Source organism: Eretmochelys imbricata, chromosome 9 (assembly GCF_965152235.1).
Source record: "Eretmochelys imbricata isolate rEreImb1 chromosome 9, rEreImb1.hap1, whole genome shotgun sequence".
Lineage (NCBI taxonomy): Eukaryota > Metazoa > Chordata > Testudines > Cheloniidae > Eretmochelys > Eretmochelys imbricata.
The window spans coordinates 5,568,619-5,594,726 of record NC_135580.1 but is presented as its reverse complement, the minus strand read 5'-3'; the positions used below and the strand labels follow the sequence as shown (position 1 = coordinate 5,594,726).

Genomic DNA, 26,108 nt, shown 5'->3' with positions numbered 1-26,108 from the left:
CTTCCAGCACTGGCATGCAAGGCATGTTGTTGAATTAAGCCTTGCAACCTTCCTCACCTTTACACGACAGGTCAGTATTATTACTCCTGTTTTACAGATGGGGAAACTGAGGCACAGAGGCAGTCCAAGGTCACCCGGGGAGTCTGCAGCACAGCTAGGCTCTGTGTATGGTAATGACTAGACTGTGCTTCCTAACTGCCACTGATCCCAGAGAGGGATGGACACCCACCCCCCACCCCCAGGATTCTGCCTGCAGACTGTACATCCAGACGTGGCTGCCTCTGAGACCCCACCCAGCTCCTCACAGAGAAGGCCAGAAACCCACTGCAGGAAAATGACCATGTGGGTTCAGTGCTGCTGATTCGAACGGATGGTGTGATTTCCTTCCCAACCCACTACCCCAGTGCCGATGGGCAGTTTAAGCCTGGCATGTATAAGCAGAAACCTGTGTTCTCTGGAAACCCTGCTCCGAAAGTGACAGGCGGTTCCTGGCTGAAGTGAAACTGGTGTGCAATGTGTCTGTTCGCTCAGCCACCTGGATGGCCCTCCCCAGCTTGCAGGCCCTCACTTCCTTTCCTGTGCCATATCTCCTGGGAGCAGCTGGTCAGATTCCAGAAGGGGCCCCGAGAAAGTCATCTGCGGGTAACACATGGCCCCCGGAGGAATCATCCGGCCATATCGCTCTGCTTGCAACTGGGCAGGGCTCGTTATCGGCAGGAGAGTGGGGCTGGATCCAGAGCACCTAGGAAAAGCACCACTGTTCCCTGGAACTGAGCACACTTGACCCCCACCCCGGCCTGTGGCATGAGGAGATTGTGACGGGTCCTGCAGTTGCTATCACACTGCGGTGCCAGCCGTGGCTGCAGGGAGGCCTCCCTCCGCAGGGCCGGATTCTGCTCTCTCCACAGCGCAAAGCCGGGCGACGCGTCTCTCCCCGGCCCAGCGGGCTCAGAGAGAGGCGGTGGCCAGAGCAGAGCCCTGCATGAGGGAATTCGCTCCCCTCTCAGTCCAAAACAGCCCGACTCAGCGACCGTGGCCCCTCATTTCACACTGTAGGGCCTGGGTGTGCGCAGGGGGCTGAGATCCCAGGCTGCCTCCTTGAGTCTGGAGACGCTGCTGATTTGCTGTTACTAGGGTCATTAATAAAATGAGATGACGGGCCCCCAGAGCTCCGCAGAGGGGCTCTGCTCCGCTCTGTGTCAGCAGTGGTGCTAACCCAATAAACAGACTCACTCCAGAGTGACCCTGGCAGGACCGAAAGCAGCAGCTGGCCCTCCGCCCCTCTCTCCGGGAGCTTGTCACTTCCCCGCCAAGTCACCCCCCCGGCCAGCCAGCCAGCCTCCCTCCAAGTGCCAGGAGCAGTAAAGGCCGGGGGGGGAGGGGGAGATGGCAGAAACCACCTCGCACTGTGGGGTGCCCATCCCGCCTCCAAGCCCGAATCGGGCTGATGGTACCTGTGCATGTTTAGAGGGACCAGTGGGGCGCACTGCGCACGGAGGCCAGCTTCTGCTGCTTCCTTAGGACTCGGGAGGACACCCCACGTCTCTGTGATCTGTGCAGATGGACTCTGTGCAACGCCAGACGGACTCCCGGGCCAAGTGCCCCCGGTGTAACAACGGCCCCAGTACAATGACATGGGGGTGGGGAGTGGATTTGCATCAACTCCATGTCTCCTGTGACAGCTCGACCCTAGCTCCTGCTCTCGCTCATTGACACTGGATCCCACCCATGGCCAATGCCGCCCGTTACTCCACCCCTGGAGCGAGCCGGTCTGCCAGGCCATCACCCCCCAGCCTTCATCCACACTCGCTTGCCCTAGCGGCTCCCCGTGGCTTTGTAGCTGCCCCGCTGCAGCCCGTCTGACTACAGGGCTGGAGCAGTGTCTCCTCATTCACACTCGGCGGCACGTGGCACATTTGGGGCACTGTCAAAGATGAGCTGGGGTCAGTCTGAATGAACTCCCCTGGCCTAGATGCAGTTACTCTGGATTGGCACCAGTGTAACTAAGACCAGACTTTGGCCCTTTGATGCCAGCTCAGCTCTTGGAAAAGACACCCTGCAGAGTGGGCAAAGCCCTCACAAACCTGCTGCAGGGGGCGGATCGGTTGTTTCACCCTCTGAAATGTCTCTGCCCCTGTGAACTGACGATCAAGCGAGTCCCACAGTGGTTTGGCATGAGCAGGTTCCCCTGCCCAAAGCCAGGATCCTAGCCTGACATGATTCCCTTTTGAGGAGTTTGCGGCCATACGGCGGTCTCCTCTGGTCGGAGGTTCACACCTGTACTTGGACAATTCAGTCCTTCGTTGAGAGGGCTCCCAGGTTCCTTGTTCTCGCTGAGGTCTTGCATAGCAGCATCTGTGAGTCAGGCCTCTGCTAGGCTAGGACACTCCATCCCATCCTGGGACAGAAAGACCTGGCCTCGGTTGCATACACCTGCCCCGCCTCGGTGCTGGATGACAGCAACGCGATACACCTGGGCATGCAGCCAGCCGCCCTTAGGAAACGCCAGCTTGTCCTCAGAGCTGCAGCTCAGCTCAGGAACACACGTGCTGCAAGGACATCAGAGCAGGCCACTCCCTAGAATAGCGAGTCAAGTTCAAGGCCTCAGTCCTTAACTTCATGGTGCCCAATGGCCGGGGCCCAGGATGTCTAACGGAGCCAATGAAGAGTGGGGTCGACAACTCCCCACCATCAGGGGACATTTGTCCAGGGGACAGAGCTTCCTTGGGGGCCGGCCCCCGGCTGTGGAATGAACTCCCTCAGGAACTAAGGTGCATCACAAACCTCCCTGCTGCCTGCCCCAAGGACCAGGGGCGTGCTGAAGACGGTGCAACATCACTTAGTCTCACTGCTGAACTTGGGTGATGTGGGGTGAAAATCCCACTGGGCACGGGGCCAGCACCCCACAAGTCCTTCCTGCGCCCCAAAGGCGACAGAGGCGAGGCCAAGTGAGCGTACGGCATGTACATTACCGACAGTTGGCCGTCCCCGCTCACACCCGCTAACTGACGTGTAACTCACAATGCCAGAGAGCCGCACTGGTGCTGGATGGCCTACGCGTCGCCTGTCCCCCACAAGCAATGCCTGGCTCAGTCCTGGCAAACTCACAGCAGCAAATACGTTGCCTCCACAGAGGATAGCATGGGAGGTCTCCACTGAAAGTGTGTGACTTATCAATGTTCATGATCACAGTGTGTGTGTGTACGGGTAATCGTTAAGAATAAGGTCACTGTACTGAATTTTATGCCCATACAGTCTGAAGGTTAAAAGGAGTCCCCAGGCAGTGATATCACTTGGTGATGGTCTAGTCATGCGGGATGGGGTTGCCGGTGACGTAACATACAGCTCAGTTGTCTACCCTGGCCCCATCCCCGAACAGCCAATGGAAAACCATCAAAGCCAACATCAAAGGCGCGAAACCACTTGGAGGTGAAAAGGAAACGTTGCACCCGACAGAGGGCCCCTTGTGTGTGAATAGGGACGAAAGCCTGTTTCAGTAGCACACCGAGTGGGGAGAGGTCCTCTGCCGCCATTCATGGAGGAGGCAGCTCGCTGAGCGGGGCTGTTCAATGACCATTTGGATCCTGGTTCCCATGAGGCCAGCCAGCTCTGCAACAGCCTGAACGTTGTGGGGAAACCTTTACGAGCTAGGAAAGGGAACTATGGATAAGTGTAGGGCCTAGTTCGCGGTGGGTGATTTTGTTTTGCATTGTAGCCGTTTGTTTCCATCACTCTCTCTTGTTTCGAGTGGAATCTCCTTAAATAACCCTTTGCTGGTTTCATTACCAGTGTTGAGTGTCCCACAGGAGCTGTGGGCTAAGGTAAAACTGGGGCACGCTGCTCCCCTAGGGGCAGAGGATCTGGGATTTCGGTGATTAGCTGGTGTCAGGGGCTGGGTAGCACAGGGGAGGGATTCAAGGGGATTTGGGGAGTAGGGTCACCCCTTGCTGGCAGGGCTGCGCTGGCCTAGCCCAGAGGAGATTGCTTGAGTGGCTGAAAGGCAGACGGGGTTAGGGAGCTATCACAAGAGAGATGCCCTCAGGCTGGAGGCAGTTGGGGGAACAGGGTGACTCAGTCCTGGGTACCCCGAGCTCCGTCACACTCCCCACTCCACACGCGCCCCATCGCCAAGTGGGTAACAGAGGCTGGATGCTGCCGGGGGCACCCAGCCTGAGGCTGGGAAGGCTGCGAACCTCTGGCAGGAGACGTCTGGTGAAACCAGCTTAACAACCAACCTACCACTGGGAGCCTGGCCCAGTGAGGGCCCCCCTCCCTCCCTGCAATTCTGGAGCAATGCCCGGGCTGGGGAAGACGAGGCTGCTTGCCCAGCGCAGAGGAGCTGGAAAGCGGAGTGCGATTCCAGTGCCCGAGGTGCCTCCTCCCTGCCAGCCCCGCCTGCCTGCGCACACGCCCGCCAGCCACTGCAGATAAAGGCAGCTGTTCACTATCGAGACACAGGGCATGTGGGGAGGGAAGGGGGCTGGCAGCAGTTCTGGGGGGGGTGGGGTGAGGCAGGAGGTTCATGCCACAGGCTGGATCCTACACCTGCTGAAGTTAATGGGAATTCTCCCTCTGGCTTCCATGGGCCTCGGATCAGGCCCTGCCTGGGCTGGGGCCGTCTGGTGCCTGCAGGCAAAGGGCAAGGCGCGCCCAGCTCCTGCAACCACAAAGCTAAGCCCAGATCCCCCAGCGGCCGCAGGCTGCCCTAGCTGGGCTGCTGTCAGCTCACGCCAGCTGCGGGTCTGGCCCCAAGCCCTTGTCTCCCTAGCGATTACTCTGGTCTGGGTAGCGTTGGCTGCGTGGAACTCGCTGTACCCAGCTCCAGGGATCTGGGTGTGAGGCCCAGTGGGACCCTCCCGCATGTGTAAGAACAGCCTCTCCAGCTAGCTTCCCTTCCTGCGCAGGGCGACGCCGGGGGGTGGGAGCTTTGCCACCCTCCGGCCCACGGGACACGTGTTGGGCTAATGGGCAGCCAGGTTCTGGTTGGCTCCCGTGCCGTTCCTACGGAGCACGGCTCGCTGGGGCCCGCAGCGTCCCAGGTGTTGCCGGCCCACTGCTTCAGGGTGGCGCTCAGGCCTGCGGAACGGGCCCAACTCATCACAGGACTGGTGGAGCGGCACCTGCTGCCGCGAGATCCTCAGCCCACCTCCAGCGCTGCTGCCACAGCCCACGCCAGGCAGGCCCCCCCGTAAGCTGAGCCCTGCGGGGAGGGAAATGAAACCCAGAACCGGGAACAGAACCGTTGTGATGAACGGGTGGAAACTGCAGCACGCTCCCCGCAATGACTCAGCCCAGGGCACTGGCGACTGGGCCGCTCCTGGCCTGCCACGGCTGCCCCCGTCTCTGCCCTACGTGATCAACGGAGCCACCCCCCCCCGTTGGTGCTCCAGAGCCCCCCCTGGTCCCCCTCAGCCAGAGAGGAGTGGCAGATACGTGACTCAAGCCAATCTCTCTGGCCACCTGGTGCCACCCCGCCCCTGCCTCTGGGGCTGGATGAGCTGCCTATGCAGCTCCCCAGAGCCGGGAGTGAGACACGAGGTGTGCCAGGCAGAGCAGTGCCACGCACTAGCTGCCAGGGACCCGGGGGGGCTGAATTTTGCCCTGCCTGCACTGCAGCTGCTTGAATAATTGACGTAACAAATGTCGAGCTGATTTTCCCATCACGTGCCCAGCTCCATGCCTCGCCCTCTAGCATCGTCCTCCCAAAGGCACCCCCCAGCCAGGGCTCGCATGCACAAGGGCGGGGTGGTGGGGGGGTGGTCTAGGCAGGCAGAAGCCGGGCAGGGCACCAGCAGAGGGGAGCTGCCCCTGCAGGCCAGCACCAAAATGCCCATCATTCTGAGGTCTTAGCCGCTGAGACGTGGACTGAATGCTTGGGGATAGAAACTTTATTCATCAGTTTGTCCAGGGTTTTCTCTTGGGGAACCTTTGTACCTGGAATACAAGGAGCTGCCGTCAGGGGTCCCTTTAAATTTCAGACACTGAAAGGAGCGCGGCCGTGGGCGAGACCACTCTGCTGCTGATGTGTATTTGGGATTTCCAGTGCGCACCTCCTCCGCCATCCGCCATCTCTGGCCACTCAGCCATGCCTGGGACTGGAGAGGAGAAAGCGGAACAATGAGTCCCAGCGAGGAGCAGCTCCCGCTTGTCCCCTGGAGAAGCCACGGCCATCAGCAAAAGAAAGCGGCTCCTGCTGTCAGAGCAGGGCTGGATTCTAGTCCCCTCTCTGCCACCCGTCCCCTGCATGGTCTTCGACAAGTCCTTTAGGGTCTGGTTTTCCTGAGAGCTCAGGGCCAGGTTTGCAAGGGCTCAGCGCCCAGCGGGCTGAGCTCATTTGAAAATCTGGCCCCATTTCGATGCTGTAATGGGAGCTGCGCACTTTTGAAAAGCCTGTTTCCCAGCTCTGCTGAGCACCTGACCAGGGCAGTGGCCGTTCAGCCACTCGGTGCCCATCTGTGGCACTCCCTGCACCCCCTCCTCAGGGGAGGGGGCAGCTCAGTTAACGTTCATCACAGAGCCTTTAACCAACAGGCAGAACTGGCAAAAAGAAAAGGAGGACTTATGGCACCTTAGAGACTAACCAATTTATTTGAGCATAAGCTTTCGTGAGCTACAGCTCACTTCATCGGAGGCAGAACTGGGAAATCACCAAGCCGGGAGCACAGGGCCTGGGACCCTACGGAGACCTGGCTGGAGCAGCTGCACTCAGGATCATTTACTAATCATTGATCAAAGCCATCATTACTGGGACTGTCGGGACGGTTTCATGCTAAGTCACCGTCTTTGTCACCCCTTTGCTTTGTATACAGATGCGTTCAGCGCTGAGGGGAGTTCTACGAAAGCCTGGTCATTAGCAGTGAGCTAAATATTCTGCAATAAAAAGCCATAAAAATCCACATTTTCCAGCAATTAACAAAAAATGCTGAATGCTTGTTTCCCTAGCCACAGGATGTACAGGTGTCAGTGCAGCACCATGAATCACAGGGTTGGAAGGGACCTCAGGAGGTCATCTAGTCCCACCCCCTGCTCAAAGCAGGACCAAACCCCCATAGTTGCCCCAGATCCCTAAATGGTCCCCTCAAGGATTGAACTCACAACCCTGGGTTTAGCAGGCCAATGCTCAAACCACTGAGCTATCCCTCCCCCTGTAGCCATGGCTTATTGATATGCTGCAGAACCCTGTTTGTCCGAGCCTCCATTATCTGGCGCTCCGTATTACCTGAACCGGGGCTGACAGCCCAAGCCCCGGGTGGCAGGGCTCTGTCTGACAGCCCCAGGCGGGAGGGCACGGGCGGTCAGTCCTGGCTAGGTTAATATGAAGAGCCGGATAATGGAGGCTCGGATAAACGGAGTCCTACTGCATGGTATTATTTTTTAACAAAATGTAAAAGCTAAAGGTTATCTGTAAAAACACAAATTTCGTGTTTTTCCGCAGCAAATGGATTTCACATAGAAGGTCTGCAAACAGGACATTCCACCCAGTAATGTATAAAACCAAGATCAATCTGCTAAACGCATCTTGGTGTTTTGCTGTCTTTAAATGCTTTCAGAGTGACGTCAGTTTAACAATCACCTTTCTGCCTGCACATTTTCCTCCCGTCACGGTTACCAAAAGCCCCTGAAGGTGACCAGAATTTGTCTATTTTCTTTATATGTCAGTTTCACCACTTCCCCTTTATAGCTTATTTAGTCAGATTTCCTTTTCCCTGCTGATTGTGTGAGTCCTTCGCACAGCAAAGGGGGAGCAGAAACATTTAAAAATAGTTAACTGTGATTGTAAACCTCTCAAAAATAGCAGGAAATGTAGGTGGGTGGGCTGAGGATCTGAATTAATTTAGAATAAAAAATCCATCCTTACTAAGGGGGACTTCAAACCAGTGCAAATCTCCAATGTGTGTTCATGTCTTTTCTACTGTCATTAGAGTCCGGTCGGTCTTGATTAACTTTTTGTATTACTACGGTCCAAATCAGATGGTGATTTATAACATATTTGTTAAAGTAGATAGTTTTAATTTAATAAACACTGAAAATTTGCTGGCAAAAAAAAAAAAAATTCTAAACCTGTTCTTGTTAAAATAGATTTCAGTTTTTCATTGGGTGAATTTTTCTGGCCTGTGCTATGCAGGACATCACATTAGATGGGCACAATTGTCCCTTCTGGCGTCTCAATCTGTGAGTTGGAGCCGGTAGAAGAAAACAGCAAACAGTTCTGTGAAGATTGTCCAATTCTTTGAAAGGGTTTTCAGTACATTTCGAAGTGTGGGACAAAGTGTTTCCCAGGATGGAACTGCGTTGGCCAGCGCTAGCGGCAGGGGAGATGCTCCAAGCATTGCTCTGACCGTTTGTATTGACATTTTGCATTGGGTTGCTGAAATGCCAACAATTGCAGCAAGAAATCAAAACGAGGAAAATGCCAACCAGGCCGGCCTTGAACGGGGCTGACGAACCTTCCTCCAAGGCTCATGACAGCTACTCACATGTCCCCAGTGGAAAAGAGACACAGAGATGCCTGCGACATGCCTGGTGAGTCTTTTCCTTTAAACACGAAAGCCTCAGCCTCTGTGTCGTTGGCTGGGACTTTTCCCATCTTTGTCTCAACCTCCCACCACCCTTATTGCCCGCTGAAGTGCCGAATGGCAAAGGAAAAGCCTCAGGGCTACAAAAGGCGAGTCAGTGTGCCCTAGGGGATAGACCATCGGACTGGGAGACATAGGCTCTATTTCCAGCTCTGCCATTGGCCTTTGATACATCACTTCCCCTCTCCGTGCCTCAGTTTCCCTGCTGTACCATGGGGATGAAGATACTGCCCTCCTTTGTAAAGTGCACGGAGAGCTGCTGGTGGAAAGCACTAGAGAAAAGCTAGGTTTCATTCCCATTGTGAACCGGCTACCCCTGGAGCATTGCATGGGTTGTAAGTTCTTTGGGACAGGGACCATTCTGGCCCACACTGAAGTCAATGGGAGTTTTGATTTCAGGGGGCGGGGGCAAGATTTTACCCCTGGACTTTGTGCATGTGTGTGAAGCCCCAGAGCTAAGCCCGGAGGAAAGCAGGGCTCTGGGGGTGCCGCGCAGGGTGAGAAGCGGGAGGTTCTGCTCACCTCTCATCGCCGTGTTCGCCTTCCTCTCTGGGCTTGCCGGGCACCAGGTCCTCTTGGCGTCAGCCTGTGGAGAGATGCACTGAGCCATCAACCGCGAGGTGCAAACAGAAAGGGACACCCTCCCCCTACACTGGTGTTGGCATCTCCCCCATACCCCCCCCCCCGCGGCTTCAACAGGTGCTAAGGGCAGCCGCACCTCTCAGGAGACCACCCATGCTGCTGATGCTTCCAGGCATTCCTGGGTCTATGGTGCCAGCCTGAGGGCAGGGAGCCGGGAATGCGAGGGTGTTCCATGGTGCTGGGCTCAGGGCCTGGAGCCAGGCCTCCCTCACTCCGGCCAGGGAAAGGGGTGCAGGTTCCAGTAAGGAGAGGTCTATGCAGCTGGTCTTGTGACTGCCTCCAGCGGCCACTGGTAACCCCAGCTGAGCCCTCCCATCCGGGGCAGGCGGCTCTTGAGACGTGGCTCCCACAGGGACCCTGCCCTGCAAGAGGCTTCCCATGGCCGAGAACAAGTAGCCACACACCTTGGCTGCTCTCCCCTGGCCAGGCACGTCCTGGGGGCAGCGGTGGGATGAGAGTTCAGCAGAAGGCGTGTTCAGACGTGACGTCTGGGGAAGGAGCCAGGCCACAGATGCCTTCCTGCTTCTGCAGGTCGCTGCCTTTGGTTTGGCGGCTCGAACCATGTACCTGGAGGGGCAGAAGGCAGCTGCTACCATGCCCCGCTGGGTCACAGCAAGCCAGCTCTGAAGGCAGAGCCCCAGTCGATGCAGAGCCAGAACCAGGGATGGCTCTGATCCAAGACCCATGATAGTGGAACCCCAGCTGTTCTGGGAATGGTGGTGAATTGGCCCCTGCATGAGTGCTGAGTCCAGAGCGCGGCCCTGGGGCAGCCCAGCCTGGGAGCCAGAGAGCCGCAGTGTGTCCACAAAGGATCTCCTTTCCAGCCAGTGCAGCTGAGTCCTGCCTCGTCTCTGCCAGGCAGCAGGCGAGTGTGTGATTCTCAGAAAGGCCAGCGGGGAGGCCGCCTTTTCTTACAGAAATCCCCCCTTGGAGAGTCACCGGTAACACTCTGCTCAGTACCGCATGGTGGGGGGATGGATCACTGGGAAAGCCCCTCAGCAAACAGCATGGCTCCTGTCCAGGGACTTTTCCTGGGAAGTGTGCACACGGCTACCTCGATCACTCGTACGTCCCACACCCTCCCACCACCCCGGGTTGGTGCTTGTCTGCTGAGATTGGAAGCTCTTCGGGACAGGGATCAATTCCTCGTATATGTTTATACAGCGCCTAGCACAACGGGGCCCCGATCTTGCCTGGGGCCCCCGGGCGCTAATGCAAGAGAATATGTACAAGATTCCAGGGAGGAGGCACCGGTGGTTGATTACTCAGCCCAGCCGCTGCAGTGCTTAGAGTGGGGGCCTCCAAAGGCTGGTCCATCCAGGGCTGCGATGCCCGTCCCCGCCCGGGCTGGGGTTCGGGATCGCAGCTGATCGCCTGCGTTCTCAGCACGCCCCGACACCCCCAGCTGGGAGCAGCCCAGCTGGTCCCCCAGCCATGGGATTGTGAAAGGAGGGGGGCGCTAATCAGGGGCCTTGCACTCACTTTGGTCCCTGTGGGGCACACAGGGCCGCGTACCAGTTCCTGGCCCATCCCAGGTCGAAGGGATTCGCTCTGCCCGCCTCGCGAAGCTGGGGACAGAAGAGACACAACGGCGGGAGCTGGGGATGGGGCTCTGGGACAGGAGGGACACAGCGTTGGCACCTGTACCCGCTCTAGTTTCAGAGGCAGGAACTGGCTAGAGAGTAACCAGCTGGGGCGGACGATGCTTCGCCGCCGGCACATGTGTCAGCGTGAGGAAGACGACCCCAGGGCCATGCCTCCGAGGCGCTAAATTGCAACGCTGCCTTGCAGCCATCAGCTGCATCCTGGCCGGACTGGTGCAGGGGCTGTGCCCTGAGCATGGCTGGCCTAGCCCCTCCTGAGGGCAAGCCTCCAGCCCTTGCACCCACCAGCGGCCCTGATGCCCCCCCCAGGCGCGGCCTGGAAGGGACCCAGCCTCACACACATGCGCCTTTGATGCAGGCCTGAGCAGGCAAGAATGCCAGTGATGGGAAAGGGGGTTGGGGGGGGGTCCATGCAGCAGAGCTGCAGGATCAGGCCCCCTTGCATGCACATCCCATACGCACATGTATCCATGCACACGCACACACGTGTGCACACATATTGGTTTCTTGGACAGATTTCCCATGACTAAAACCTGGAGCAGCTTTTACCCTCTGGTTCTACCACCGCCAGCTGCTGCTCACACGCCCTGAGCCCCAGGCTGGGCTCCCTCCTCCCCGTACCTTGAGCTCATAGGTGCGTTTAGCCAGAGTGATGAAACGGGCCTGGGATCCCACCAGGATCAGGAGGGGCAGCAGGTAGAGAGCGGCCGGGATGGTCACCATGATGCTGGCAGCAGGAGATTAAGGGAAGGATATAAAGCCAGGTCTGGACAGGATTGTGCTCCTGCTGAGGGGCGAGTCCTCGGCCTGCCCACTGAGTGTGGGACACAGCCTGTGTGTGTGTGTGCATGTGTGTGGCATCCTGGTGGACCACAAAGATCAGCCCCAGCCCCCTGGAGCTCCACAACTCTGGCCTGTGTGGGGTGAAGCTCAGTGTGTGTGCATAATGCCGGCTGCATGCCCAGGGCCGGGTGCTCTGTGCCGGCTGCGTGCCCAGGGCCGGGTGCTCTGTGCCGGCTGCATGCCCAGGGCCGGGTGCTCTGTGCCGGCTGCGTGCCCAGGGCCGGGTGCTCTGTGCCGGCTGCGTGCCCAGGGCCGGGTGCTCTGTGCCGGCTGCGTGCCCAAGGCCGGGTGCTCTGTGCCGGCTGCGTGCCCAAGGCCGGGTGCTCTGTGCCGGCTGCGTGCCCAGGGCCGGGTGCTCTGTGCCGGCTGCGTGCCCAGGGCCGGGTGCTCTGTGCCGGCTGCGTGCCCAGGGCCGGGTGCTCTGTGCCGGCTGCGTGCCCAGGGCCGGGTGCTCTGTGCCGGCTGCGTGCCCAGGGCCGGGTGCTCTGTGCCGGCTGCGTGCCCAGGGCCGGGTGCTCTGTGCCGGCTGCGTGCCCAAGGCCGGGTGCTCTGTGCCGGCTGCGTGCCCAGGGCCGGGTGCTCTGTGCCGGCTGCGTGCCCAGGGCCGGGTGCTCTGTGCCGGCTGCGTGCCCAGGGCCGGGTGCTCTGTGCCGGCTGCGTGCCCAGGGCTGGGTGCTCTGTGCCGGCTGCATGCCCAAGGACCCGTGGCAGGGGGAAGCCCTGGCTCATCTCTCCAAGGATACGCACAGATCTTTTCGGCGCCGTAGGCCTGGTGGTAGTTGAGCACCAGGTAGGTGATGCATGAAGCCAGAATCACCACGTTGTAGCTGCACAGGAAGGCCACGAACAGGAAGAAGAAGCGGAAGTTGCGGCAGCCAATGCAGTTATTCAGCCACTTACAGTGGTGGTCGAACTCCTGGGTGTGCAGGGAAAGTGCCCGACATCAGCGCTGCCCATGTCCCCGCTGGGCCACTGCACGGCCCCCTCCAGGGGCAGCTGCAGCTGTTGGCCCAGTGCCGCGGTGAGCCAGCCTGTCCTATGGCTAGTGGGGAAGTAGGAACAGGCATGGGAGGACTCCCCAGGGCAGCGTACGTGGCTGTGAGTCTATGGAGCTGTGGAGCTGTGTGTGCAGGTGGCTGCGTTTGTGTGGCGTGTGTATAGGGGTGTCTGTGTTTGTGTGGCGTGTGTAGAGGGGTGTCTGGGCGGGGTGGGGATCTGTGTGTGCAGGGTGTTGTGTTTGTGTGGCGTGTGTATAGGGGTGTTGTGTTTGTGTGGCGTGTGTGTACGGGTGTCTGGGCAGGGTGGGGATCTGTGTGTATAGGGGTGTTGTGTTTGTGTGGCGTGTGTATAGGGGTGTCTGTGTTTGTGTGGCGTGTGTAGAGGGGTGTCTGGGCGGGGTGCGGATCTGTGTGTAGAGGGGTGTCTGGGCGGGGTGCGGATCTGTGTGTATAGGGGTGTCTGGGCGGGGTGGGGATCTGTGTGTAGAGGGGTGTCTGGGCGGGGTGCGGATCTGTGTGTAGAGGGGTGTCTGGGCGGGGTGGGGATCTGTGTGTAGAGGGGTGTCTGGGCGGGGTGGGGATCTGTTTGTAGAGGGGTGTCTGGGCGGGGTGCAGATCTGTGTGTATAGGGGTGTCTGGGCGGGGTGGGGATCTGTGTGTAGAGGGGTGTCTGGGCGGGGTGCGGATCTGTGTGTATAGGGGTGTCTGGGCGGGGTGGGGATCTGTGTGTAGAGGGGTGTCTGGGCGGGGTGCGGATCTGTGTGTATAGGGGTGTCTGGGCGGGGTGGGGATCTGTTTGTAGAGGGGTGTCTGGGCGGGGTGCGGATCTGTGTGTATAGGGGTGTCTGGGCGGGGTGGGGATCTGTGTGCAGAGGGGTGTCTGGGCGGGGTGGGGATCTGTGTGTAGAGGGGTGTCTGGGCGGGATGGGGATCTGTGTGTATAGGGGTGTCTGGGCGGGGTGCGGATCTGTGTGCAGAGGGGTGTCTGGGCGGGGTGGGGATCTGTGTGTAGAGGGGTGTCTGGGCGGGGTGGGGATCTGTGTGTATAGGGGTGTCTGGGCGGGGTGGGGATCTGTGTGCAGAGGGGTGTCTGGGCGGGGTGGGGATCTGTGTGTATAGGGGTGTCTGGGCGGGGTGGGGATCTGTGTGTATAGGGGTGTTGTGTTTGTGTGGCGTGTGTATAGGGGTGTCTGTGTTTGTGTGGCGTGTGTAGAGGGGTGTCTGGGCGGGGTGGGGATCTGTGTGTAGAGGGGTGTCTGGGCGGGGTGCGGATCTGTGTGTATAGGGGTGTCTGGGCGGGGTGGGGATCTGTGTGTAGAGGGGTGTCTGGGCGGGGTGCGGATCTGTGTGTATAGGGGTGTCTGGGCGGGGTGGGGATCTGTGTGTAGAGGGGTGTCTGGGCGGGGTGCGGATCTGTGTGTAGAGGGGTGTCTGGGCGGGGTGCGGATCTGTGTGTAGAGGGGTGTCTGGGCGGGGTGGGGATCTGTGTGTATAGGGGTGTCTGGGCGGGGTGCAGATCTGTGTGTATAGGGGTGTCTGGGCGGGGTGGGGATCTGTGCGTAGAGGGGTGTCTGGGCGGGGTGGGGATCTGTTTGTAGAGGGGTGTCTGGGCGGGGTGCGGATCTGTGTGTATAGGGGTGTCTGGGCGGGGTGGGGATCTGTTTGTAGAGGGGTGTCTGGGCGGGGTGCGGATCTGTGTGTATAGGGGTGTCTGGGCGGGGTGGGGATCTGTGTGCAGAGGGGTGTCTGGGCGGGGTGGGGATCTGTGTGTATAGGGGTGTCTGGGCGGGGTGGGGATCTGTGTGTAGAGGGGTGTCTGGGCGGGGTGGGGATCTGTGTGTAGAGGGGTGTCTGGGCGGGGTGCGGATCTGTGTGCAGAGGGGTGTCTGGGCGGGGTGGGGATCTGTGTGCAGAGGGGTGTCTGGGCGGGGTGCGGATCTGTGTGTATAGGGGTGTCTGGGCGGGGTGGGGATCTGTGTGTATAGGGGTGTCTGGGCGGGGTGGGGATCTGTGTGCAGAGGGGTGTCTGGGCGGGGTGGGGATCTGTGTGTATAGGGGTGTCTGGGCGGGGTGCGGATCTGTGTGTAGAGGGGTGTCTGGGCGGGGTGGGGATCTGTGTGTAGAGGGGTGTCTGGGCGGGGTGGGGATCTGTGTGTAGAGGGGTGTCTGGGCGGGGTGGGGATCTGTGTGTAGAGGGGTGTCTGGGCGGGGTGGGGATCTGTGTGTAGAGGGGTGTCTGGGCGGGGTGGGGATCTGTGTGTAGAGGGGTGTCTGGGTGGGGTGCGGATCTGTGTGTATAGGGGTGTCTGGGCGGGGTGGGGATCTGTGTGTATAGGGGTGTCTGGGCGGGGTGGGGATCTGTGTGTAGAGGGGTGTCTGGGCGGGGTGGGGATCTGTGTGTATAGGGGTGTCTGGGCGGGGTGCGGATCTGTGTGTAGAGGGGTGTCTGGGCGGGGTGGGGATCTGTGTGTAGAGGGGTGTCTGGGCGGGGTGGGGATCTGAGTGTAGAGGGGTGTCTGGGCGGGGTGCGGATCTGTGTGTAGAGGGGTGTCTGGCTGGGCTCGCAGGCTCCCAGGCCAGGGTACCGAGCGCAGCCCCGCCAGCCTCACCTCCACGCAGACGTTGCAGCAGGGGCAGTGGAAGGTCCGTGGCGGGCAGTAGTAGTGACACTTCCGGCACCAGTGCAGTTCGAAGCGGCTCTCCTTGACCCGAAGCGCCCGGATCACTAACTCGGCCCGGCCCTCGGCCCCTGCCTCAGGGAGACACAGCGCGGAGTGAGACTGTTCTCCCAGCGACAGGGCCTGCCCCGATGTGCATCCAGCAAAGCACCGATGGGAGTGAGGAAGGTCGCAGATTATCCCCTGGACCCTCTGCCCAGCCGCAGGACCCAGCGCCCAGCCCTAAGGACGCAGCTGGACCCAGCTGTCTCAGTGGGAGGCGCTAGGCAGTCCTTGGAGAAGCCGGCTGTGGCCCATGTCCAGGCTGGGGGGCTGCCAGGAGATCTGTGGTGATAGGAGGCGGGTGAAGTGGGGATGGTGGAGGGCAGGGGACAGTGGCTTGTAGTGGAAGGCCACGGAAATCCCACCAGCGCTGGCAGGGAGGCTCGGAGACCTCCCGCCTTGTAGCTGGTGTGTGGGGAGTTTGGAGGGTCTCAGCCTGGCTCCTAGGGGACACCCATGCCAGTCACACACCCACCACTGACGGCACTGGCTGGGCACGGGCTGAGCCCTGGGCTGGGCCTAGTGGGGTGCTGGCACGGCCTCTGCCCAGGCTGCGTGGGCTCCTGTGGGCATATCTGCCTCTGGCGCCGCCCGGCTGGCCCCTTGCACCAGCACAGCCTCACTGGAAAACAAAGCCAGCTTGGGACAGAGCTGTTCCAGGCCTCCTGGCTCCCAGGGCCAGGGAAAGGCCGTGTTCGCAGGGAGGCTTGGTAACCAGATCCCCCCCTCCAGGCCAGGATGTGTCTAGACCCCTGGGCAGCAGGAGCAGAAACTGGCAGCTGCGCTGGGTGTGACTGGTCTGGCTGCATGCCTGCAGCCCGCACCTGTACGTCTACGGATGCTCTGTTCCGCTCAGTGCAGACCGCTGCAGTCACACGTGCTGTGCGCCTCTGCGGGGACTTTACTTTGGTTCTTTCTTGCTTCAGTTTTTCCCTCCCGCTCTTTCTGACTCATTGCCGGCAGCTAGGGTGCCAGCCCTGCCATGCTGCAGCGAGGCCCAGGACGGCCCTTAGTCTGTCGTGGGGAGGTGCTGCTCAAGCCAGGAGCAGACCACCCCACCCGTGACGGAGCATTGCTCGGGGAACGTGGCTCTCGTCATTGAAGGGAACGACAGAATGTGCCTGTGCATCCTGCCCTCTGCTGGATGTAGAAGTCACTGCTCAACAGTGTGTCATAGACCCTATAGTGCTAACAGCTGCAGAAGAGTCTCCCCAGCGCCAGTGGCTGAGGCTGTGCTTTGAGGATCTGAGCTTGCGCCTCGTCACTAACACCTAGTTCCCAGGGGACAGGGATTTAATACGTTATTTTTGTCAAGCAGATTTGCTCATTGCTGGCTTCTGACCTCCGTCTGTGCAGCCGTGGCTGGGTAAGCGGCTCAACGGGGGGCACTGGGGGCCAGTCAGGTGCCCGTCCCTGTCCTGCCCATAGGTTAGGCTTCTGCAGGACCCAGGGAAACCCCAGGCGGTGACTTGAGGCATCCCAGCCTGGGAGCTGGAGTGCCAGAGAGAACGGCAGAGCCCTCAGGAGAAGGCCAGCCTTCACAGCAAAGACCATCTGTCCCTTCTCTGCCTACAGGGCCCAGCTGCCTGGCCCTCCCCTCGGGAGCCTGGGCCATGCTCCTGTTACCTCGGTGAAGGATCCCAGGGTCCGTGAAGCTGGCCAGCAGGAGGTTGGCCACGGCTGGGATGAAAAGGATGCCTGCGACCAGGGGGAAAGCCAGGGACACGTGGACGGCCAGCCAGCTGCATCTGAAACGGAAGGAGAGGGGAGGGTGGTAGCCCACAGCCAGCGAGCTCCGGGTGCAGCTCGGACGCTAAGCAGGGGGAGACCTGCTTAGTGCTTGGAGGGCAGAGAAAGGTGCCAGCAGGGGTGGGGTTGGGGGCTGCACCCTCAGGATCTGCCGGCACCCAGAGGAAGGGGAGATAGAGGCCACGTGGGGCCATTGCACATCCCTGACCCTCTTCCTGAGGCCAAAGGGGTTGCTAATGCTGGTGTCCTGGGCAGATTCCCTCCTGGGCCTGGGTTTGCGCTGGCCTGAGCCCGGGGCAGGCTCCTTCGCTGACCTGTCCGCTTCTGCTGGGGGGGAAATTCCCGGCCAGCCCACGAGCACTGAGGCTGGCAGCTCTTGGGGCGCTTCTGCTGGCCAGAGGCTGCCGTGGGCGAGTCTCCACTGCCCCAGGGTCCACGGACGTGTGCTCACGCCAGCCATGCAGACATTCCCGCTCGGCCCCCTCCTGCCTGGGGGTGGGGCTGGGCTTTGAGCCCACGTCGCACCGACAAAGCACGAGTACACGTCTGTGGAGCGGTGGGGGAGGAGCACCCCCAGGTGCCGTGGAGTTGGACCCAGTGAAAATAACACGGGGGACGGGTCCCAGAGTTTTCTGACCCTCAGGGAAGGACTGATCTGGTTTCGGGTGCCAGGGTTCGTGTCCTCTCTGCTGCGGCCCATCCCTAGCAGGAGTGGACGGCCCTGCCCCAGCTGTCGGGATAGATGCCGTGGCGGAGTTAGGGGCTCAGTGCGTGTGTGGGAGAGACGGGCTTAGCGCAGCCCTGAGCTCTAATCCCGACTCCGGTGCTGACGCCGTCTGAGCTGGTCCCTGACCTCGCGCTGGTTCCACACCTCAGTTTCCCCATCTGTAAAATGGGGCCAACCCGCCCAGCTGTGCAGGGGGCTCATTGGCGCTGGCTGGTGTACAAGGGCCTAGGTCCAGAGGCTCAGCACTCTGCCTTTCAATGTTGACTCCTGGGGCATTTGCTCGCTGGCTACTGAGATCCATCTACAGCTGGCTGGGCCACCCCAGCACGGCTCTGAACCTGACGCAGACACCGTGCGAATGAAGAACCCTCCCCTACCTGGCTGGCTCCGCACAGGCCTTGGGCCTCTTGACACCCCAGGGGGCTCTGCCCCATAGCACAAGCTGCCCTGCCTGTCAGGGGGACGGGCTCAGGTGCTGGGGAGCATCTGCTAAATTCATCAGGCCCATCCCAGCCCTCTCTCCATGCCCAGCAGTGCCTGGCACTCCAGGGCCTCACCCCCACTCTGCAGCCGGACGCCCTCTGTCCTCGCTGCCCTTCAGGAGCCGTAATTCCTGCCTGGAGGAAGGGACCGGGCGGCCATTACAGCCCCCGGTGCTGCTGAGCCAGTGGGGGTTCGAACCGGCAGCCCTGCTTACGGGAAGGAGAAGAACAGGCTGCTCAGGCCCATGAGGGAGCTGAAGTGAAAGGAAGCGAAGAGGCTGGGCAGGACCCAGTGTGGCACCCCCCTGGCAGGGATCATGGTGGTGGCTGTGTGAGCACCCAGCATTGCCAGGGCTCTCCGAGCACCCCCGGAATCTCCCCCCCCCCCCAGAATGTAGGCACCCCGTTCCCTCGGTTACACGCTGACCTCTCAGGGAGCTCCATGGTGCTGCGGGACATCACAATGGCACACTGGGGCCTCATGAGAGGGGAGGGGGGTCTAGTGGTCAGAGCAGGGGGAGCTGGGAGCCAGGACTCCTGGGTTCTATCCCTGGCTGTGGGAGGGGAGTGGGGTCTAGTGTTTACAGCAGGAGGAGCTGAGAGTCAGGGTTCAACAGCCACCCATTCATTGTGTGCGCTTGGGCAGGGCTTGTCCCCACTCTGTGCCTCAGTTTCCTGCTCTGTAAGGTGGGATGGGGTGACAGGTCCCTCCCCAGGAGCACTGTGGGACTTACTGACTAGTGTGGGGCCTTTAGGAGAGACACACAAAGGCCCAGCGCTGCCGGCGGCTCTGTTTGAACAGCCTCCCAGCATTGCTGACAGCCCTAAGCAGGGCAGTACCGCAGCTTCCACAGGAGGGCGGCAGAGAGAAGGCCCCAGAGACCCCCACTGAGCCCATTTCTCCAGGAGAGGGGCTTGGGTGGGTGCCCTCGAAGGAGGCAGAAGGGGTGTTATTAGCCACCCTTCCCATGGGGAAACTGAGTCACAGAGCAAGGGAGTAACTTGTCCCAAGCCTCCCAGGAAATCAGCAGCAGAGCTGGGGAGAGGACCCAGGAGTCCTGGCTCCAAGTGCGACACACTGGAGTGCCTCCCCGGGCAGAACGCTGCGTGACAGCACTGGGTTCCCTGCCCCCGCCCGGCTGGCACACAAACTCTGCCTAGTCCAAAGTTCACGGGTGCAGCATGCAGCCCCGAGAGTTTCCTGGAAATCCCTGGCCAGCTTGGGGGGAGGGAGGGGTAAACCCAGCTGCTCTCTCCTTGCCTGCCCAGGGACCAGCGGGGTGGCACCGATCCCCGCTGTAACCCACCGCTTTAGCACCCCGCTGAGCCAACAGCAATCACGGCCCCACTGACAGCACCAGGCCTGGCTCCCAGGGGCCACGGCTAGGCTGGGGAGCAGAGGGCACCAGGATTCAGGCCTGACCGCGGTTCCTGACTCTACCCCCTCTCTGCAGGATCTGGCAGGGTAAGAGCTACAATGCCCACCTGGTGAGGGAGGCTGCCTCGGGGCCACGACAGGCTGGCAGAACAGACCCTCAGCTGCCTCTCCTGCAGTGCCCGCTGTCAGCGCCGCGTGGGCGATGCTGTGCCAGGGTCACACGGGGCCTCCCAACCAGCCTAGACACAAGCAGGGGGCCAGAGCAGAGCCGCGAGCGCTGGGGTGAGCATCAGCCCCCACGCAGCGTGTGCATTAGGAGCCATCGAGTTCACTCTGTGCTCTCAACAAGGCCTGAGAGCCAGGGTCCCGGCCCCCCTAGGGACGAGGCAGCCACGGGGTTTGTACTGGTCGTTGCGGCAGGAACTTGCCTGCTCCGGGGGAGTTCAGACACTCTCTGCTGGGCTCTAGAGTCTGGCAACCCCCCAGAACCATCTGTCTCTTGTGGGTCAGACAGAAATAGCCATTCCTCCAGCCAGAGCCCTGACAAAGTGTGGCTCAGACCTGACGGCAATCTGGGACCGTTCGATCCTCTACTCCGACCTCCAGTCCAGCACAGGCCCTTAACTTTCCCCCAGGGACCCCTGGACTGAACCCCGTAACTTGTGTCTGGCTAATGCAGCAGGTCTGCACTGGAAGCCATCCAGGCGAACCCGCCGCTTCCCTGGGCAGGGTGTACCAATAGCTTGTCACCCTCACTCTTCAAACCGTGGGCCCTAGCTCTGATTTCAGTGCGTCTGGCTTCCGCTCCCAGCCGGCGGCTCCTGTTCTACTGTTCTCTGTCCCATTAAAGAGCCCGCTAGGGCCAGGGACGTCCTCGCTGGGAGGGAACTGGCACCCGGTGATCCAATTGCCACTTGAGCCCCCTTTGGAGAATTGTAGAATCATAGAAGATCAGGGTTGGAAGAGACCTTGGGAGGTCATCTACTCCCACACCCTGCTCAAAGCTCAAAGTCAAACACCTCAAGCTCTCGCAGTCTCTCTCATTCAAGGCATTTTCTCCAGCTTTCAAATCATTTGTTTGGCTCTTCTCTGCAGCAGTTTTTCAACAGCCTTTTTAAACAGTGGGCCCCAGAACTGGCTGCAGTATTCCCGTACGAGTGCTGAGCGGGGGTGGATCCCCCCTGCGCCTACTCACTCCTCCCCTGCTTATACTCCGAGGCGCTCTTTCGCCCCGGTGTGACAGCATGGCTCTGGGAGGTCGTGTGTGTCACAGCTGGCCCGGAGGCTGGCCCCCAGTCTGGAAGTCTGGCCGCGTTCTTGGACCTAGACGTACGTCCCTGTGCGTGGCGGGCTTCAAATGCATTGTGTTGGAATGGGCCCAGCTTCCCAAGCGATCCCTCACCCTGCCCGACAGCTTCGTCCGCATCATTATCCCCCACTCCGCCATCTGTGTGTCCCCCGTGCACTTTGCCAGCACTGGGTCTGTGTTTATCGACGAAAGTGTTGAACAGTAGCTGGCCTCACACCGATCCCTGCTACAGACACCCGCTAGAAAGCCCTACGCGCAATGAGGGTTCCCCGTCGGCAGCTCCTTTGAGATCGCTCCGTTAGCTAGCTCTTAATCCATTGCCCGTGTCCTCCGCTGATATTGCAGAGTGTTAATGTCCTGTGGTGCTGACTCAAACACCTCACAGAAGTCTAAGTCTCTTACATGCAGTGACCTTTAACTACCAAACTAGTGACCTCCCCGAAGAATACAATCAGGTTTGTCTGACAAGACCTATTTTCAATGAACCCATATAGACTGGCATGAACTGCACTCCTAGCTTTGATTCTTTATATTGATTAAACCCTGTATCAGCTTTTCCATTATTTCCCCTGGGACTGATTGATGTCAAGCTAAGTGTCGTGTATTGAAAACTGTGTTAAAATAGCAATTGCCACTTTAAATTCTCAGAGGTTTTCCTGGTCCTTCCAGGTTAGAGGGCTCTGTAGAGAAGTAGGTGATCAGTGCCTGTCTGCAGAATGACTGCCTAGAGAAAAGTGGGGGCAGCTGTGCCTTTCTGTTTTAGGGAGCAGCCTGCTTTGTCTCTCTCTGGTTTTGACTCTTGTGTCATTGTTCTGGATTTCAAGAACTAAAGTCATGTTATGTTGCAGCCTTCCAGCAAGAGGAGTTATGGTTTTATCTAGCTTCTCTCTGTGTGCCTTGAAACGTAACACTAACCAGCCTAGTTACCCTGGGCGTCCCACTTGCCCTTTCTGAATACTGGCACAGCATGAGCGCTCTTTCAGTCTTCTGGAATTTCCCTAGCATGCCACAATTTATTCAAAATTAACATCAGTGGGCCAGAGCTCTCCTGAGACAGCTTTGTTAGGACTCTTCTGCGCAAGTTCCCTGGGGCAGCTGGTTTATCTCAGCCAGTAGATACCTGTCTCACACCTCCTTAGCGTCAGCCAAGCCCCAGAGAGGATAAAAGACGATCAGATCAGATCCCTTTCCTTTCCTTATTCTCCCCTTAGCTCCTTGCCGACAGACCCACCCTGCCTGCCCCTCACAGCCAGAGCTACCCTCCTGTACCACACCCCTTTTGTACTGTGTGGGAGGTGGGGGCCTCACTCAGGGCTGGCCCAACCCTGATTCCTGCACCTGCGCTCCATCCTTTAGGGATAAGGTTAACCCTTTCCCTGCCAGCTTCCACATGGGTTCTAATCACCCGGTGTCTAAACAGTCACATTTACACTGACCTGCCGGCCCTCCCCCTGCTACTGTGGAACAAAAGGAGCAAACACAGAGGGACAGGGAATTAGGTGGGTAGCAGAGGGAGGCAGTGAGGGCAGCACACAGGCCTAGGAGGCAGGGTTCGCTTACCAGCTGTGGGATCCTGGACAGTTTATCTCCTCTCCCCATTCATTGTCTGTCTTGTCTGTTTAGCTCTTTGGGGCAGGGCCTGTCTCTTGCTCTGTTCACGTGCAGCTCCCCGATCTCAGCTGGGGCCTCTGGCAGGGCGGTCTGCCCCTTTAAGGCCCTGCAGAGCCGGGGGGGCAGCAAGCCCTGGCCTAAGGAGCAGCCCAGCAGGTTCTGGGACCCAGCTGATCCATGAGCTCAGGATTGGCTCCGAATCCCAGCTGGGAAATATGAGTGAGACCCCGGGCCCAGGGGCAGGGGGGTTAAAATGAACTATGTTCCTGAGCAGCAGGGCAGGCTGCAAGGGGGCAGGTAGAGCTGGTGGCTCCCTCCCTGCTGCTATGGGAGGGCTGGGACCCCTCAGCTGCTGGCGGGTGGAGGGCCCAGTGTCCGGCCCAGCTCAGGCCTTGCCCGTTTGTTACGTTTCCCTGTTTCCGGCGTTTGTGTGGCAGAAGAAATTAATCAGACAGCCTACGCACATGTGAGATCCCAGCACTGGGCATAGCTTCTGCCTCTGTTTTGTCCCCAAGCTGTGCACAGGCCCATCTCACTACAGGGTCTCTTCAATGGTGCTGGAGCTGGGGGGAGGTTAGGGGGACCATGCACCTCCCCCCTTTTAGTATGGGCAGTTTGGGGAGGCAACCCCTGCCAGTATCACTCCAAACCTGCCTGAAGCTTGCAGTTTTGGGGGGCAATGCTACCCCTTGCCCCCAAACTATATCCATGTTACAAGGTGGGGGGCATGGCCCTCCCCTCCTCCCCGGTTCTGTCACCGGTGGGCCCCACCCCCAACTTCTACCAAGGTTCCAGTGCCCTTGGTCTCTTTCCACCCCTGAAATACAAATGAATGCTCTCCTGTGCCCAGATGTTGCCAAAAATCTTGCCAAAGGCAAGGCTGCTGTTGAGCTGTGGCTGCTGACTACCGCGCTAGCTGCTGCTGGCTCATTGGTTCCTTGTGCTTCACCCTTGGTCTGGCTGTATCCACATGTTCTCTCGCACCTTGCACTTAGATTGCAAGTGCTCTGGGGCAGGGACCGTCTCTCTGCGGTTTGTACAGCACCAAGCACCAGGGGGTGACGGGGCACTCTGCTAACACCCGTAAGAATAGTTAATAGAGCAATCACATCTCAGCAGCTAGTGCTGGTCTCTTGTCTAATGCCCCTGCTCACACCATGGCTCTTCTCAGCATTCGCCCTGCTCTGTCCACCCCCCATGTGCACCGCCTCTGGACATTTTGTCTTCTGCCTTTTCTGCTTCAGCTTTCACAGTTTTTTTCACTTTCCCTGCTCTCACTTTATTGACTTGAACTGGGACCATATAGAACATGGTTGCAACCAAGGTCCTGTAGTGGAACCAAATCTTGCATATAGGGGGTCAAATAAGGTGTCTAAGACGAGGTTATGGTTTGCTGGTTAGGATTATGCTGTCTGTGTGCAGGTATCATTTTTGTATTTAAAGTTATAAATATTGGCTCTAGACTGTCTGTAGTTCAAACTTGTGCTCTGCTTCTGGGGGACACCCCAGACAAGTTGGTGTCAGCTCTGCCTAGCCTGCTTGAGGGCCCATTAAGGACCATCAGCTACACAACTGACCCACTGAGAGAAGGCAGACACACCTGGTGACTGAACAAGGCAGGCAGGGACCTGCCTATGGACAGAACTCTGAGGTTTTTCCAGGCCATGGGATGGGCAGCTTGTCCGTGGGACAAAGAAAGAAAGCAGAGACCACATGGCAAGAGACTATAAAAACCTGCTGCATCTTGTCTTCAATCCTGCTTCTTACCTCTGGAGGGATTTGGCTACACTGAAGCATTGAACAAAGGACTGAATGACCCCTCCCAGCGGTGGATGTTCTCCAGAGACTTGATTTGAACCTGCACTTTATTCTATCACTGCTGCAAGCCTGAACCAAGAACTTGGCCATTACTGTATGTCATTGATTCCATGTAACCGAGTCTAGCTCTCATCTATATTTCTTTCCTTTTATGAATAAACCTTTAGATTTTAGATTCTAAAGGATTGGCAACAGCGTGATTTGTGGTAAGATCTGATTTGTATATTGACCGGAGTCTAGGGCTTGGTCCTTTGGGATCGGGAGAACCATTTTTCTTTTACTGGGGTATTGGTTTGCATAACCATTCATCCCCATAACGAGTGGCACTCAATAACAGACTTAAAAGTGGCAATTCTTCAACAAAAAACTTCAAAAACAGACTCCAACGAGAAACTTCAGAACTGGAATTAATTTGCAAACTGGACACCATCAAATCAGGCCTGAATAAAGACTGGGAGTGGATGGATCATTACAAAGACTAATTTCCCCATACTGTTACTCACACCTTCTTGTCAACTGTTTGAAATGGGCCACCCTCATTACACCTACAAAAGTTATTTTTCCTCCCTTGGTATTCTACTGTTAATAGAATTGTCTCGTTAGACTGACCCCCCCACCCCACGCTTGGTAAGGTAACTCCCATCTTTTTATGTACTATGTATACCTGCTACTGTATTTTCCACTCCGTGCATCTGATGAAGTGGGTTCTAGCCCACGAAAGCTTATGTCCAAATAAATTTGTTAGTTTCTAAGGTGCCACAAGGACTCCTCGTGATTTTAGTGTAGACATACTTTGAGATAGAAGTCGTCATGAACCAAGTATTCAAACTCCTCTGTAGCTTGTTAGGACCGCCCTCTAGTGGTGAAGGAAAATATGACCATCTCCTTGCTAAGAGACCCCATATATTTTTCTGAACACACACTGATCGCTCCGTGCTGTACAGATCTGAGTGCAGACAGACGCCGTTCAGGGACCAGCTATCTGGTCAGCCTGACCCTGAGCTAGGCTCTCTTTGGATCCAAGCTGGATACAGAAAACTTGAATTTTGACAATCTTGTGACAACACCAAACCTCTCCCTGTGACAAACCTGTCGGTTCGAAGAGCTGGATGGGGACGTCTAGCTCTGAGAAACACACAAACACACAAAGCCGCATGGCCTAATGAACGGGTACGTTTGTTCTCACTAAAGATACGCAATCTGAACGGCCGGTAGCGCAAACACGGGCATCAGGCAGCCCCTGGGCAGGGCAGTTTGGCTCGGACAACCTAGAGAGTGTAACTAAAGCTGGCAGATGGTGTGTCACTTCTCTTCTGCATCCCTAGATCGAAACAGTCACTATTACATGGTGTAGGAGCTGGCTGCACCACTGAATCCTCTCTGAGTGCACCCCGCCGGGCTCGGACCTTGGACCTCCACTCCACGGCTGTCATCGCGGATTCGATTTGCTCACGCTCAGACGGGGTCCCCCGTGTGCCGACCGCTCTGGCCCAGCAGCAGGGCCAACTGGATCAGCAGCTGCAGTTCTTCCCTTCAGGAGCTGTGACTAAAGTTGCCAGGTGTCCGGTTTTTGATCGGAACGCCCAGTCGAAAAGGGACCTGGCGGCTCCGGTCAGCACCGCCGACTGGGCTGTTAAAAGTGCGGTTGGCG

At 58.5% G+C, this 26,108-nt stretch overlaps 2 protein-coding genes across 7 annotated transcripts in view; one reads left to right on the top strand and one right to left on the bottom strand.

Moving 5' to 3' along the window:
* Positions 1-5,866: 5,866 nt before the first annotated feature.
* On the bottom strand, positions 5,867-17,629 carry ZDHHC19 (zDHHC palmitoyltransferase 19). 4 transcript variants are annotated; one of them, XM_077826250.1, is made up of 9 exons: positions 17,447-17,625; positions 17,010-17,131; positions 15,273-15,412; positions 12,409-12,581; positions 11,444-11,549; positions 10,701-10,786; positions 9,623-9,785; positions 9,099-9,162; positions 5,867-6,095 (listed from the first exon to the last, which is right to left on the bottom strand). In XM_077826250.1, exons 1-9 carry the CDS (start codon positions 17,590-17,592, stop codon positions 5,968-5,970), a joined length of 1,128 nt encoding a protein of 375 aa, XP_077682376.1. In that variant the 5' UTR covers positions 17,593-17,625; the 3' UTR covers positions 5,867-5,967. The 4 variants fall into 4 exon arrangements, 3 of the variants coding, with proteins under 3 accessions (XP_077682376.1, XP_077682379.1, XP_077682378.1); XM_077826253.1 differs by lacking the exon at positions 9,623-9,785 and having other exon boundaries at positions 17,447-17,629; XR_013347098.1 differs by lacking the exon at positions 5,867-6,095 and having other exon boundaries at positions 10,701-10,830; positions 17,447-17,628.
* Positions 12,593-26,108, top strand: part of SLC51A (solute carrier family 51 member A) — a 28,466-nt gene continuing 14,950 nt past the window's right edge. For 2 of the 3 annotated variants that reach the window (XM_077826256.1, XM_077826254.1), the window contains exon 1: positions 12,626-12,763. The gene's annotated coding sequence lies outside the window, so the exon portion shown is untranslated. Of the gene's footprint in view, positions 12,764-26,108 lie in introns of all 3 variants that reach the window. The other variant, XM_077826255.1, reaches the window with a different exon arrangement.

Coding starts and splice junctions, on each gene's coding strand:
- ZDHHC19 (XM_077826250.1), bottom strand. CDS start 17,592: ATGGCTGGCGTGAGCACACGTCCGTGGACCCTGGGGCAGTGGAGACTC. Junction 9,786..10,700: donor TGTGCCCCACAGGGACCAAA/GTGAGTGCAAGG, acceptor CTGCCCCTCCAG/GTACATGGTTCGAGCCGCCA. Junction 9,163..9,622: donor GCCAGGGGAGAGCAGCCAAG/GTGTGTGGCTAC, acceptor ATCTCTCCACAG/GCTGACGCCAAGAGGACCTG.